This window comes from Phyllobates terribilis, unplaced genomic scaffold (assembly GCF_046119375.1).
Source record: "Phyllobates terribilis strain yellow unplaced genomic scaffold, ASM4611937v1 Scaffold_1__5_contigs__length_1240528914, whole genome shotgun sequence".
NCBI lineage: Eukaryota > Metazoa > Chordata > Amphibia > Anura > Dendrobatidae > Phyllobates > Phyllobates terribilis.
The window spans coordinates 386,852,273-386,866,959 of NW_027362761.1; the positions used below are offsets into that span (position 1 = coordinate 386,852,273).

The following is a 14,687-nucleotide window of genomic DNA, read 5'->3' on the forward strand; positions in this document are numbered from 1 at the left end:
TTTTTGAAGGTGTGTGTCCCATTACATCTGGTGTAGAAATATTGTGGTGGTAGTGTTATGGTCTGGGGCTGTTTTGCTGCTTCTGGACCTGGAAGACTTGCTGTGGTAAATGGAACCATGAATTCTGCTGTCTACCAAACAATCCTGAAGGAAAATATCGGCCATCTGTTTGTGACCTCAAACTGAAGCGCACTTGGGTTATGCAGCAGGACAATGATCCAAAACCCACCAGCAAGTCCACCTCTGAATGGTTTAAGAACAAAAAAAATAAGACTTTGAAGTGGCCTAGTCAAAGTCCTGATATTAATCCAATTGAGATCCTGTGGCATGACCTTAAAAAGGTGGTTCATGCTCGGAAACCCTCCAATGTGGCTGAATTACAACAATTTTGCAAAGATGAGTTGGCCAAAATTTCTCCAGAGCTTTGTAAAAGACTCATTGCCAGTTATCACAAATGCTTGATTGCAGTTGTTGCTAAGGGTGGCCCAACCAGTTATTAAATTGAGGGGCAATCACTTTTTCACACAGGGCCCTGTAGGTTTGGATTTCTTTTTCCCTTAATAATAAAGACCTTCATTTAAAAACTGCTTTTTGTGTTTACTTGTGTTATCTTTGTTTAATATTTAAATCTGTTTTGTGATCTGAAACATTAAGTGTGACAAACATGCAACAGAACAAGAAATCAGGAAGGGGGCAAACACTTTTTCACACCACTGTATATTATCTCAAGCTAATTTTTTATTAAAAGATGTAGATTTTTTTTAACTGAATATGTCCATATGTCTTTGCCAAGGATAGTTGGCATGTAAAGAATAGAACATTAAGTGATCAAGTTTCACATTACTTAGAGAGTTTGTTACATAATGGAAAGATTTAGGTAGACTAAATTACATAAAAGAAAAAAGAATGTCTCAATCTCGGTGTATAAAAATAGCTCAGTAAAATAAACCTTAAAACAAAGGATAAAACATTTTAGTACTTTACAGAACAAGCATCAGAACAAGATCTGACATGTTGTTGAAAAAATATAAACAATATGCTTGACCTATAAGGCAGAAAATGTATTAGATGGGTAACATATTTCATCATTGCTTCAATGCAGAGTCCAGCCTTATTGAGGTTATAATGCAAAACACCTGTGCTTCTATGAGTACTAAGACCAATTTCTCTATGGTCTCCTTTAACCATCCTTTTTTCAGCATTTTTTACAAATATATTTTCTGGTATTTTTTATTTATTGGCACCTTGTTAATATATTTTTCCTGACATTTTTTAATTCCTATACGGACATCTGTGGAAATAACGCCCAATAGAGCACCTTACCCAGAGCCACTGACCTCAATCATGCCACCAAAATGCATTGTATCATGGTCATTTTATATTTTAATATAGAGTTTAATGTCGCCATGATGTTTTGATGTCAAGAAAATGTTGTTAAAACTCTCTAAAAAATGGTGCAAAAAACTTTTTTAATAAAAACAATACATGAAACCAGCCATAAACTGGTGCTAAATGTATTAAATCAATAGTAGAGATGAGCAATTTGTTTGGATACACATCGAATGTGTTAGTTTTTTTTTTTATCCAATACGGTGATATAAACAATTTGTGATTTGATTGATGTGAATTGCCTACAATAGTTGCCCCATTTTACACATTGGATTAGATTGCATCAGCCAAATAACACTCACATTACCCTGGGTATGGTGGCGAGGACTAACTAATAATGCCTTGTGGCAATCACATCACATGGTGTAGCACAGACAATCAAGAGGGACCATCATAGCTTGTTAAAAGTAAAGGCAGGGAATGCAGCAGCTATTTTATGATGCATCTGGATACAGACATGATGCCGGAGCTCACAGCTCAGCAATAGAGATAAAAAGCCATAAAACTGCTAATAAACAGTACAAAAATTGTGTGACTGCACAGCAGTGAGGAACAGTTACCATCCAATCACCAACAGCCACATATGTTAAGGTCACTTTCATTACTAAGGCTATGTTTGCATTAAAGAACTTGAAATGTGTTGAATACAGTCTTCGGAGACCTCAGCATGCTATGCTAGTCTTTTCAGGGTAATTAAAGTACTTATCAGTTGCTGAGAATCTATCTTTCTGGAAAAATTCAGCGAAGTTGGTAAATTCGAGTTTCAAAAGATTCACTCCACTCATGTCTAATGGAAAGCAATTCAATTAAATGTCCTTCATGTAATTCTGCTTTTCCCTTAGGACTTGCCCTCACAGTAACAGATCACCAACAGGTCAGCTTCGTGTTTAAAAAAGGGTTGTGATAAGGGTTATGGATGACATGGAAAATATTTTTTAACCAATCCAGTATACATTGGATGGAATTTATTAAGGCCTGTGTTCTATGTGTTGGAGTAAAATGTATAAATAAATTAGATCTATGCATTATAATTTATTCGATTTTATAGTGAAAATTGTAGCAAATTTGTCAAGCTACAAGTGACCTGGCACCGTTCTACTAAGCTGTGCCTACTTTTTTACAATTTGATGTGAGGAACAGAAGAATCAAAAGTTGCAAATTATAGCATGAATATCGTGTGTAATTTGTGACTTGTGTTACATCTATTGATGTAGAGGTGATCATGAGTGTTCTTTATGGTTTTCCTCCTAATTTGTGACTTTTCTTTTAACATCAATTAGTGTAGGGGTGATCATTAATGTTCTTGTTTTCTTTCCCTACTTTCTTATGTCACAAAGGACCATATTTTACATTTAAACCCATTAAAATGTTTCTATCCCAAGATATAAAACTAAATGTAAAACGTATAATCATATTCCAGAGCCATCTGTACTAAATGCACTTTAATCAATCGTTTGAGGTGGACCTGCATATTGCTATTTGTCTACTAAGTCTGGTTTAATAAGTGATGCAGAGGCATTCCTGGTGAGCAAGCTGTCTAGGAATATGCATTCTGGTTTAACTTTTATTCTAAGTCATAAGGCAAGGGTCGACAGTGACTTTTACTTCCAATAGGTGGCACTAGAGTTAAACGACTCTTCCTCTCTGAAGAGGCAATTGGCATATTTAAGAATATGCACCATTTTATCTGCTTGTCAAGTACAATAGCATACCAAATAGTGGTAGTCAGATGGGTATCACAATGATTATCATGGGATCAGGAGGAATACTTTGTGAGAAGATTAGGAGCAGGATTGCCAACTCCCCATAAATTACTAGACAGGAAAACAGTGTTTGTGATTTTTCTTTATGCTGTTGCAGTTTATATTAATTGTAATGTTGATCATTTTATAGTTCATAATAAATGCTACTAATTAGAGATGATTTAATCTTTTCACTTCAAATTCCCCAGGTTTGACAAATTTTTCCCAAAAATTAGTTTTGCAGTGAATTGATTTGCTACAAATCATAATACTCCAAAACCTCTAATTGCCTGGCAAAAACACACGTAACACTCTGAGCTCTCCTAGGACTGTATTGGACTCTTTTCATGCGCTTTAACACAAACACAGCCTTAGTAATGTCTAAGTGATGTTAACATATAGTGCCATACAGTGGTATGTAAATGTTTGGGCACCCCTGGTCAAAAATTACTGTTATTGTGAACAGTTAAGCAAGTTGAAGATGAAATGATCTCTAAAAGGCCTAAAGTTAAAGATGACACATTTCCTTTGTATTTTGCGATGTTTTATTTTCACCACAATGACAGTTACACCATAGTGTTCTTCTGCATGTCACACGTCAATAAGGATAGATACCTTGATTAGATTTATAGCATAATGCTATTACATATGACAGTAAAATAAAATCATTACCAGCTCCTTTTGTGTGATTGAAGTCCCCTTTAATAACCCTGCATGATTTGCCGTTTCCATTGCAAACACCACAGTGATCTTCCCTAGATAAGGAGCCCAACACTCCATCGCAGCCAACTTTCTTTTGAACAAAAAAGAAGGAAAAACACAAAATGTTACTAAATCTTTACTTTATATGATATATATAAGCCGATAATATGAAATATTCACTGTAATTGGTGTGTGTATAAAGGATGTCACTCATAATTCAATATTTATGACTGATTGGTCGATTACTGAGCAGATGGGACGTTAATGAGCACTTTGGTAAAAATATGTTAAAAATGTATCTGTGATATTGACCTTTTATAATTGAAAAGCAGAGACAGAATAATGCATTGCCAGCACTGTCTCCTGAGAAGTGACCTTAGCTGGGGCAAAGTTCAATGGACTGATAATATTATTGAGAGATTTTACTATGTATGGTAAACTTTACCAATGTTAGTGAGGTTGAATACTTATTCTTCACTCTACTGTGTTCCTCTGGATGATAGAACCTGGGATGTCTAGCAGAAGTTACTAAGACTCATAGTGTATGTTTAAAAAAATGGAAAATACTTGAGTTACCCAGACGTAGTTACTAATTTACGTTTGGTTTGAGCACTATGAGCTCATATTCCTACAATTTCTGGCAGGTGCTAAGCCATAAAATAAATTCTATTAAGAGCACATTTGTTTTATAATCAAGAACTGTACATGTTCTAACATATTTGACATATAAAACACTGGTATGAGGCACTGTAAAAAATATTTTACATTCACCTGGCCTTCAACTCATTCCAATTTATTTCATACATTTTATGTTTCTTATTGTACATGCAATTCAGACCCTTAATGTTTCAATTAGATATTTTTGGCCCTAAAGGAGAATTTGTATTTTGTTCACTCGGTTTCCGCTGGTTGTAATTTTGTTTTGTTCTAACTCCTGTACAAAGACTTGCTTTCATGTTTATTTATTTTTCATGTCATTACTTTTACAAAATGTTTTTTTTTGCTTTTTTTTTTTTATATACAAAATTGACTTTAAATAACTTTTTTATTTCCACGCGTGGCCTTGTAAACCATTACTTTTGAAAGTATATTTCATGATGTTAAAGTTTAAAAAAGAAACAAGTTAATCAAGTTCAATTTATTACCTAAAGTGTGCTGACTAGCTGTCATTACAGAAAACTAAACATGATGTTTTTGAAGCTGAGATCTATAGTAAGAGATGCCATGGATTTTCCATAGCATTTGAAACTTCAAACAAACCAGGCCCAATACAAAAATACATTTTATAATGGGGATAACTTACTGAGCTGAAAGGTCCAGAATTATAACTGAATTTATAGTAAAAAAACTGTCCAAAATCTCATACAGTTGTCTGTGAAAGCCAGTCAATCTACGGACCCTAATGTATTGAATGGCCGTGGGTGTCAAGACCCGAACTCAACAACGTCATATATGCCTATGAAATTATCAAATTCTAGTCCGGAGAGTCACAGCCAGTTCATTCATCATGGCACGAAGGAGGGTGTTTCATCAAAATCTAAATGAGGTTTAACATATCTTGAACCATGGTAAGTGGGTGTGGTCTACCAGAAAGTGGATGGGGAAAGGAGTGTAACTGTTAGAACCCTCCTGTTTGTTTTTTCCATCTTGTGTTTTGCGGTCACGTGACCATCTGCCTTTATATTCCAGCTCTGCCCTTTTGGCTGTGCTGGACTTCAGTGTTTGACTGTTTCTCTAGCCAGGTGCTTCTGTGCCTTTCTTTGTCAGTTCGCTTGGTCCTTCTGGGACCTCTAGTACCTTTTTGTCAGTTTGTCTTTTTGTGTTCTGCAACTACTTCTCTGTTTAGGAGGTGTCCCATTTTTGTCCCAGTCCTTAGTTCTTTTAGGGACCCCTCCCTTTATGCTATAGGTCTTCGTTCAGACTAGCCGAGGAATTAGGCGGGTCTGTTCGCTAGGAACAGGCAGCCCGCTACATTGTAGGGATTCAGCTTAGTCTTACTGTAGGGACAACCTTCCCCTATCTTTCCTTAATTCATGTTGCAGATCATAACAGTAAGTCCTGCCCAAAAAACTAAAAGGAAAGAAATTCGGGGATCAGTATGGTTTCCGTCCAAGATTTGGCTCAACGCCTGCAGGGATTGTCTCTGGAGGTGGCCGAGCTTCAGCAACACGTGAGTAGCTGTTCTGGAGCGCATTTTGTCGAACCCAAGGTAGGACTGCCTGATGTTTTTTATGGTAAACAGCAAGATTTTTTTTCCTTTAAAAATGCTTGTTTGTTATATTTTCGTTTGAGACCAAGGTCCTCTGGGAATGAATGACAGCGCATTGGTTTTATTATGTCACGTTTACGCAATGAACCACAGGGGTGGGCCTTTTCTCTCCAAGCTAATGATCCGTGTTTAAGGTCTGTTGAAGAATTTTTTTCTGCTATGGGGCTATTATATGATGATCCTGATCGAATCTCATCTGCTGAGGCAGAACTCAGGCGTTTGAATCAGGGGTCATGTGATGTTGAAAATTATTGCACACACTTCAGGAGATGGGCCTCAGAAGTTAAATGGAATGATCTTGCGCTGAAATGTTTATTTCTTGCTGGTCTGAGTGAAAGGGTTAAGGATGTGCTAATTGCATTCCTTGCACCTGAAACTTTGCAGGATGCCGTGCAATTAGCTGTTCGTGTGGACAGGAGGCTGAGATTCAGGCTGAATGAGGTAAAGACTCCTGTAATGTCAGTTCCTAGTCCCCAGAAAATCTGCTCAGACGGTGGAGAACCAATGGAGGTGGGGGCGAAGTCGCTCCCCTCTCAGGAAAGAGACCGGAGGTTCACCGAGGGATTGTGTCTTTATTGTGGTAAGGCTGACCATTTGATTAAGTATTGTGAGCTTAGTTTAAGTAAAGAAAAAAAAAAGGTCAGTTACGCCGGTATAGCTTGTTTACGCTCTGCAGGAGTATTTCTTTCTGGGAGTACTACTTTGCAGGGAGATTTGAATTTCAGGTATTTGTGGATTGTGGTTCAACACTTAATGTGATTGATAAAGGGTTTTTGGAAAACCTTAAATTGAAATCCAAACCTTTGTCATCACCTATTTCTGTGATTGCAATTGATAACACTCCCTTGAAATGTATTACTCACAAGGTTGCTGCATTTCCCCTCACTATCAATGGAGTTCACCAAGAAATTTTGGACTTGATTGTTTTAGACAATTTACCCTCTCCGGTTGTTCTAGGATTGCCTTGGTTAAAACTGCACAATCTTTTACTGGACTGGTCTACTAATGTGATTAAGTCTTGGAGTCCGAACTGCTATGATAAATGTTGTAATGGTCGCATTGCGGCGGTGGAAAAAAGGGGAATTACCTGTACCTATTCAAGATTTTTGGAGGGTTTTTTTCTGGGGAGGAGTCGCAAGTTTTACCTCTTCATAGGGATTATGATTGCGCCATTGAGTTTGTTCCGGGAGCTATTCTTCCCAAGAGACACTTGTTTAATCTGACTATCCCTGAAAGAAAGGCCTTGGATGAATACATACAGACTAGCCTGGCTGCTGGTCACATTAGACCTTCTAAGTCGCCTGTGGCAGTTGGATTTTTCTTTGCTAAAAAAAAGGACGGGGGTTTACGTCCATGTCTGGATTTTCGTGAAATTAATAAGATTACCGTACGCAATTCCTACCCATTGCCGTTAATTCCTGACTTGTTTAACCAGTCAGTGGGGGCCAAGTGGTTCTCTAAAATTGATCTCCAGGGGGCATACAATTTGTTACGAGTGAAGGAGGGTGATGAATGGAACACTGCTTTTAACACTCCGGTAGGTCATTTTGAGAGTCTGGTGATGCCTTTTGGTCTTACCAATGCACCTGCATTTTTTCAGAACCTTATTAATGACATCCTGAGACCTGTGATTGGTAAGAATGTGGTTGTGTATTTGGATGACATTTTGATTTATTCAACAGATCTGGAGTCCCATTGGCAGAGTGTACGTGAAGTTTTGCAGTTATTGAGTGATAATTCACTCTTTGCTAAGCTGGAGAAATGTGAGTTCTCTGTGCCAAAAATTAGTTTTTTGGGCTACATTGTCTCCAACGAGGGCTTTGAGATGGACCCTGTGAAGGTTCAGGCTGTGCAGGAATGGCCTAGGCCTATTGGTTTGAAATCTATACAGAGATTTTTGGGTTTTGCCAATTATTACGGGAAATTCATTAAGAATTTTTCTGTAATTGTTAAACCTCTAACCGATCTCACCAGGAAAGGTGCGAATATGGCCCAGTGGACTACTGAGGCCATTGAAGCGTTTGAGTATCTCAAAGAGAGGTTCAGTTCTGCCCCTATCTTTATGCAGCCTGATGAGACTCAGCCTTTTTTGGTCGAGGTCAATGCTTCATCGGTGGGGGTCGGAGCAGTTTTGTCTCAGGAGAACAAGGGTGGAGTACATCCTAGTGCCTTCTTTTCGAAAAAAATTTCGGAAACCGAACTGAATTATGATGTTGGAAATCGGGAGTTGCTGGCTATTAAACTCGCATTTGAACATTGGCGTCATTTTTTGGAAGGCGCTAGATTTCCTATTCATGTGTTCACAGATCATAAGAATTTGATCTATCTGGATGCTGCCAAGCGCTTGAATGCCCATCAAGCTAGGTGGGCACTTTTTTTTTCTCGGTTTCATTTTTCTGTTAACTATATCCCTGGTACTAAGAATGTTAAAGCCGATGCTTTATCTCGCAGCTTCTCTCCTACGGTCGGTGCCGAGGAGGAGAAGAGCATTTTACAGAAAGGAGTTGTGGTGGCGGCATTGCACTCCGTGTTGGAGGATGGGATTCTGAAAGCTCAAGATGATGCTCCATCTAACACTCCCCGTGGGAGGTTGTTCGTGCTTAGAGCCTTTAGGATAGATTTGTTTGAGGAGTGTCATGAGTATCGGTTGGCAGGTCATCCAGGAATTTCGGAGACTAAGAGACTTATCAGTCGCAGTTTTGGTGGCCTGGATGGCAGAAGGAAGTCATCAAGTGGGTGTGTCAATGTACTGTGTGTGCTAGGTCAAAGGCTTCACATACTCCTGCTGCGGGGTTGCTTTGCCTTCTGGAGGTCCCTAGTGTGCCTTGGACACATCTCACAATGGATTTTATTACTGATCTTCCAGTGTCCGAGGGTTTTACTGTCATCTGGGTGGTCGTGGACCATTTTAGTAAGATGTGTCATTTGGTTCCATTCATTAAGTTGGCCTGCGCCAAGACACTCGCTAAGGCGTTTGTTAAGGAGATTGTCAAGCTCCATGGCGTTCCCATGGATTTTGTTTCTGATAGAGGACCTCAGTTTGTGGCTCGCTTTTGGCGTGCTTTTTGTGACAGGTTGGGAGTCTATTTGTCATTTTCGTCTGGTTATCATCCTGAGTCTAATGGACAGACTGAAAGAAAGAACCGGGATGTTGAACAGTTTTTGCGTTGTTTTGTGGCGAACAATCAAGAGGTGTGGTCTGAGTTTCTGCCTCTCGCAGAATTTGCTCTTAACAATCATACATCCTCCTCTGCTAGGTGTTCTCCTTTTTTTTGTTGTGCTGGGAGACATCCGTCTTTTGGTTCGTTCTCCAAATTGGGGTCAGCGGTGCCAGAGGAGGAGAATTTTTCTGGTGATTTGGAGACAGTTTGGACTAATGTACGTTGCAACCTTCAAGAGGCTAACAAGAAGTCCAAGAAGTATTTTGACAGGAAACGTAAGGAGGTTTTGTTTACTGTGGGTGACATGGTTTGATTGTCCTCAAAGAACCTGCGATTGAGGATTCCCTCTAAAAAACTGGGTCCTAAGTTTGTGGGTCCACTTAAAGTGCTTCAGGTTGTTAACCCGTTTGCTGTTAGGTTGGATGTCCCTATTTCCTGGAAGATTAATCCTGTGTTTCATGTTTCCTTGTTGAAAAAGGCTGATGTATCTGATAGGGACACCACTGTCACAGTTCCTCCTGTGGAGGAAGAAGGCGAATATGAAATTTCTCGTATCTTGAATTCTAGATGGCATAGAGGGAGATTACAGTATCTCGTCTCCTGGAAGGGTTTCGGTCCCGAAGACAACTCCTGGGTAAGGACGGATGATGTCTCTGCTCCTAGGCTTGTTAAAGCTTTCCACAAGAGGTTTAAGGATAGGCCTGGGCCTGGAGGATCCGGAGGATCCTCATAAAAGAGGGGGTACTGTTAGAACCCTCCTGTTTGTTTTTTCCATCTTGTGTTTTGCGGTCACGTGACCATCTGCCTTTAAATTCCAGCTCCGCCCTTTTGGCTGTGTTGGACTTCAGTGTTTGACTGTTTCTCTAGCCAGGTATTTCTGTGCCTTTCTCTGTCAGTTCGCTTGGTCCTTCTGGGACCTCTAATACCTTCTTGTCAGTTTATCTTTTTGTGTTCTGCAACTACTTCTCTGCTTAGGAGGTGTCCCATTTTTGTCCCAGTCCTCAGTTCTTTTAGGGACCCCTCCCTTTATGCTATAGGTCTTCGTTCAGACTAGCCAAGGACATAGGCGGGACTGTTCGCTAGGAACAGGCAGCCCGCTACATCGTAGGGATTCAGCTTAGTCTTACTGTAGGGACAGCCTTCCCCTATCTTTCCTTAGTTCATGTTGCAGATTATAACAGTAACCTCAATTGTAATTCTAGTTGTCACGAAGGTTCCATGAGAGGGTCTGAAAAAGACCCCTATGGACTTGCTTATGGTTGAGAAATCTGGAAAGATGGTTGAAAGCCTGTGTTTATATCGGGAGGTAACAAACCGGACCAGAATTATAAGACAGAAGGGGAGTCAATACATGGGCCGAGTTTAAATCCAGAAGCTGGTATCAAGAATTTGAACAAAATCTATCTGACCTTATCACTTACATAATCTGAGACCCACCCAGGTCTCACAGAAGAAAGCTAAGAGTTAGGAGGTAATTCCCAAACTCTCTGTCTGAGTAAAACTAGTAGTCCTAGAATAACCACAAAAACTACTGCACTATCTCCAGGTGCAGTCAGCAATGAATGTCTGGTGACAGAAGCTGAAATAGAGGGAACAAATGTAGAAATGGATGTGACACTAGTGCTCCAAAATTGTGCCACAATTTGGTGCAACTTGTGAACAAGAGTACATTGATCAATAGATGGTGTAAAGTGCTGAAGCATCAAGATGCTGGCTAATGGGTAATCAAAAAAAGAGATGTGGATGTCGTGAGTTAAGAGGCAATTCTCTAGGCTCCCATCCAGTGGTAACATATTACTGACCTGGCCATTGAAACTAGTCCAGCAAATTGATTTACAATAACTCTAGTGCTCACCTTTAGTGTTGAGCGAGTATGTTCTATTAACCCTTTCGCCGAGTATGCTCGGGCCGAGCTCCGAGTATTTATAGCTGCTCGGTGATAAGGTTAAATTGCTCCCGTGTGCATGATTTGCAACTGTTTGACAGCTTTATTACATGTGAGGAATGTCTCACATGTAATAAAGCTGTCAAACAGTTGCAAATCATGTACACGGGAGCGATTTAACCTTATCACCGAGCAGCTATAAATACTCGGAGCTTGGCCCGAGCATACTCGGACAGAACATACTCGCTCAACCCTACTCACCTTCTCTATGTCCAGTGTCTGCTGCCCTGGTGTTTTGGTGCAATGGTGACTTTGTGACTACACGAGGCATCACCACTGCAGCCAAAACGGAGATCACAGAAGCAGCAAAAATCAGGTGCTGGACCCAGGAAGGGTGTATACCATTTGACTTTACATGACTGCAAGCATTTGGGTCCACTTTGTTTAAAGTGGAAAACCACTTTAAGAACAGTTTGTTGACACTCAAGAAGAATGAGAAGAGTACATCAGAAGAAAGAAAAGAATGGAAAACAGAAAAATGAAGTAGGAAAGATGTACAATGAATATATTCTAGGTTGCATGTTATATAGCACAATATAATAAAAGCTAGAACTTCACTTTAAGTTGAACTTAAAAACAAAGTTACTACTCCCTGTTACCATACACAACATCTCCCAAGCACAAAGCCACAAAGGACCCAATTCATTAAAGAGATTACTCCAGAGATATGTTGGAAAATGCTTTGAAAAGTCCCCAAATTTTTGCACAACATGGAGTTGAGTTTTCAGGACAGTTTCAGACAACTTGGTGGAACAGGGGCAGAATAAGGTGTGGAGCAGCCCATTGGTCTAATTCATGATGAGCTATTGTGTAAATGAAACCACAAATCCTACTCTGGGCCTGGACAGGAGTAAGATTTGTGGAGAGGTGAACCGAAGCACACAACATTTTTAGGATGCACCCGAGATGCGAGCGCCTGTTAATGAATTAAGCGCTTCTCACTCCAACATGCACCCTCATCAAGACTGCTACAAACAGGTACAATTTTGATGTATCGGGGCCACAATTTATCATTTTTAATTGATTCAAGTAAAATTCAACTGCGTAATGAGACAAAAAAAATCACCACTCTATGAACATTCACAAGTGCAATAATATTTTGCTTATTTTTATTCAAGTTCCAAGGATTCTGTGTCTTAATTGCCCTTAACGTAAATTACTAATTTAGGTTAACTCTAAGAGCTCACTCACATGAGTGTATTCTTTAAACAAGAGCTATCTGATGTTTTATTGCACTTGGACCAATGTTATATTATGGGACAGGGCTGAGCTGCTATTTTTTTCTTATGCCAATTTGGCATAAGAAGATAATCACAGCATGATGCGAATGGCTCCACAATTCAGATCATGCGCACCCATACAAGTCTATGGGTTCAAGTAAAGCATCGGACTGCACTTGGATGTCATCCGAGTGCAGTCTGATTTATGCGGACACAGATAATGATGAAGATGGAGAAATTAAGTTCTCCTTCTTTGCACCTGTGCTGTGATTCCCTCATGCAAGAAAATCAGATCACAGTAAACTGACACTTGGCTCAAACTTGGAGCAGAGTTTGAGCTGAGTGTCATTAACATAATTGATCCGATTCTCTTGCAGAGAGAATATATGATCATGTGACCATGGCCTAAAGAAGTGGATGATAAACTACAGCACACTGTTCACAGAATAATCATTACAATTTCATACTTAACAGCTATTTTACCTGGCATCTACCATTTGAGCACATGTCCAAGCCATCAGGTCCACATGGTGTACCGTCAAGGGCTTTTTCTGCTACTAGAACAGGCTGATCCTTTCCAAGGGCAGAGCAGAAAAGTGCACAAGGTTTCTCTAAAATAAGAAGGAAATACATGTAAATATTATGAGCCAGACATCAAAATGTGATCTACTAAAATGACCCATAAGGGAACTTACCAGATTTGAAATTACAACATGTTATGAAGGAGAAGTTGAATAGATTTATATATAATTTTGAGGGAAAAGATGTTTTATAGCTTGCATTTTATTCCTTAATATCTCTGCTCATTCTGGGTTTTGAAGTTAGTGATTGGTAGGCTACCTCATATCAGACCACCTAAATTCATCAATGAGATGTACAGTTATATGAAAAAGTTTGGGCACCCCTATTAATCTTAAGCTTAATGTTTTATAAAAATTGGTGTTTTTGCAACAGCTCTTTCAATTTGATATATGTAATAACTGTTGGACACAGTAATGTTTCTGCCTTGAAATGAGGTTTATTGTACTAACAGAAAATATGTAATCTGCATTCAAACAAAATTTGACAGGTGCATAAGTATGAGCACCCTTATCATTTTCTTGTTTTAAATACTTCTACCTACTTTTTACTGACTTACTAAAGCACTTTTTTTGGTTTTGTAACCTCATTGATCTTTGAACTTCATAGCCAGGTGTATGCAATCATGAGAAAAGCTACTTAAAGTGGCCACTTGCAAGTTGTTCTCCTGTTTGAATCTCCACTGAAGAGTGGCATCATGGGCTCCTCAAAACAACTGTCAAATGATCTGAAAACAAAGATTATTTAACATAGTTGTTCAGGGGAAGGATACAAAAAGCAGTCTCAGAGATTTAACCTGTCAGTTTCCACTGTGAGGAACATAGCAAGGAAATGGAAGAACACAGGGACAGTTCTTGTTAAGGCCAGAAGTGGCAGGACAAGAAAAACATCAGAAAGGCAGAGAAGAAGAATGGTGAGATCACTCAAGGACAATCCTCAGACCACCTCCAGAGAGCTGCAGCATCAACTTGCTGCAGATGGTGTCACTGTGCATCGGTCAACTATACAATGCACTTTGCACAAGGAGAAGCTGTATGGGAGAGTGATGCGAAAGAAGCCGTTTCTGCAAGCACGCCACAAACAGATCGGCTGAGGTATGCAAAAGCACATTTGGAGAAGCCAATTTCTTTTTGGAAGAAGGTCCTGTGGACTGATGAAACCAAGATTGAGTTGTTTGGTCATACAAAAAGGCGTTATGCATGGCGGCAAAAAAACACAGCATTCCAAGAAAAACACTTGCTACCCACAGTAAAATTTGGTGGAGGTTCCATCATGCTTTGGGGCTGTGTGGCCAATGCCGGCACCGGGAATCTTGTTAAAGTTGAGGGACGCATGGATTCCACTCAGTATCAGCAGATTCTTGACAATAATGTTCAAGAATCAGTGACAAAGTTGAAGTTACGCAGGGGATGGATCTTTCAGCAAGACAATGATCCAAAACACCGCTCCAAATCTACTCAGGCATTCATGCAGAGGAACAATTACAATGTTCTGGAATGGCCATCCCAGTCCCCAGACCTGAATATCATTGAACATGTGTGGGATCATTTGAAGAGGGCTGTCCATGCTCGGCGACCATCAAACTTAACTGAACTGGAATTGTTTTGTAAAGAGGAATGGTCAAAAATACCTTCATCCAGGATCCAGGAAATCATTAAAAGCTACAGGAAGCAACTAGAG

The 14,687-nt window shown here is 39.6% G+C and overlaps 1 protein-coding gene across 4 annotated transcripts in view; it reads right to left on the minus strand.

The window, feature by feature from the left end:
- The window catches only part of ADAMTS19 (ADAM metallopeptidase with thrombospondin type 1 motif 19), a 530,841-nt gene that overhangs the window by 146,114 nt on the left and 370,040 nt on the right, over window positions 1–14,687 (minus strand). For all 4 annotated transcript variants that reach the window (XM_073676530.1, XM_073676518.1, XM_073676524.1 and 1 more), the window contains 2 exons: window positions 12,912–13,039; window positions 3,804–3,924 (listed from right to left, as the gene is read on the minus strand). In XM_073676530.1, coding sequence (XP_073532631.1) covers window positions 3,804–3,924; window positions 12,912–13,039 — 249 coding nt within the window. The remainder of the gene's footprint in view (window positions 1–3,803; window positions 3,925–12,911; window positions 13,040–14,687) is intronic.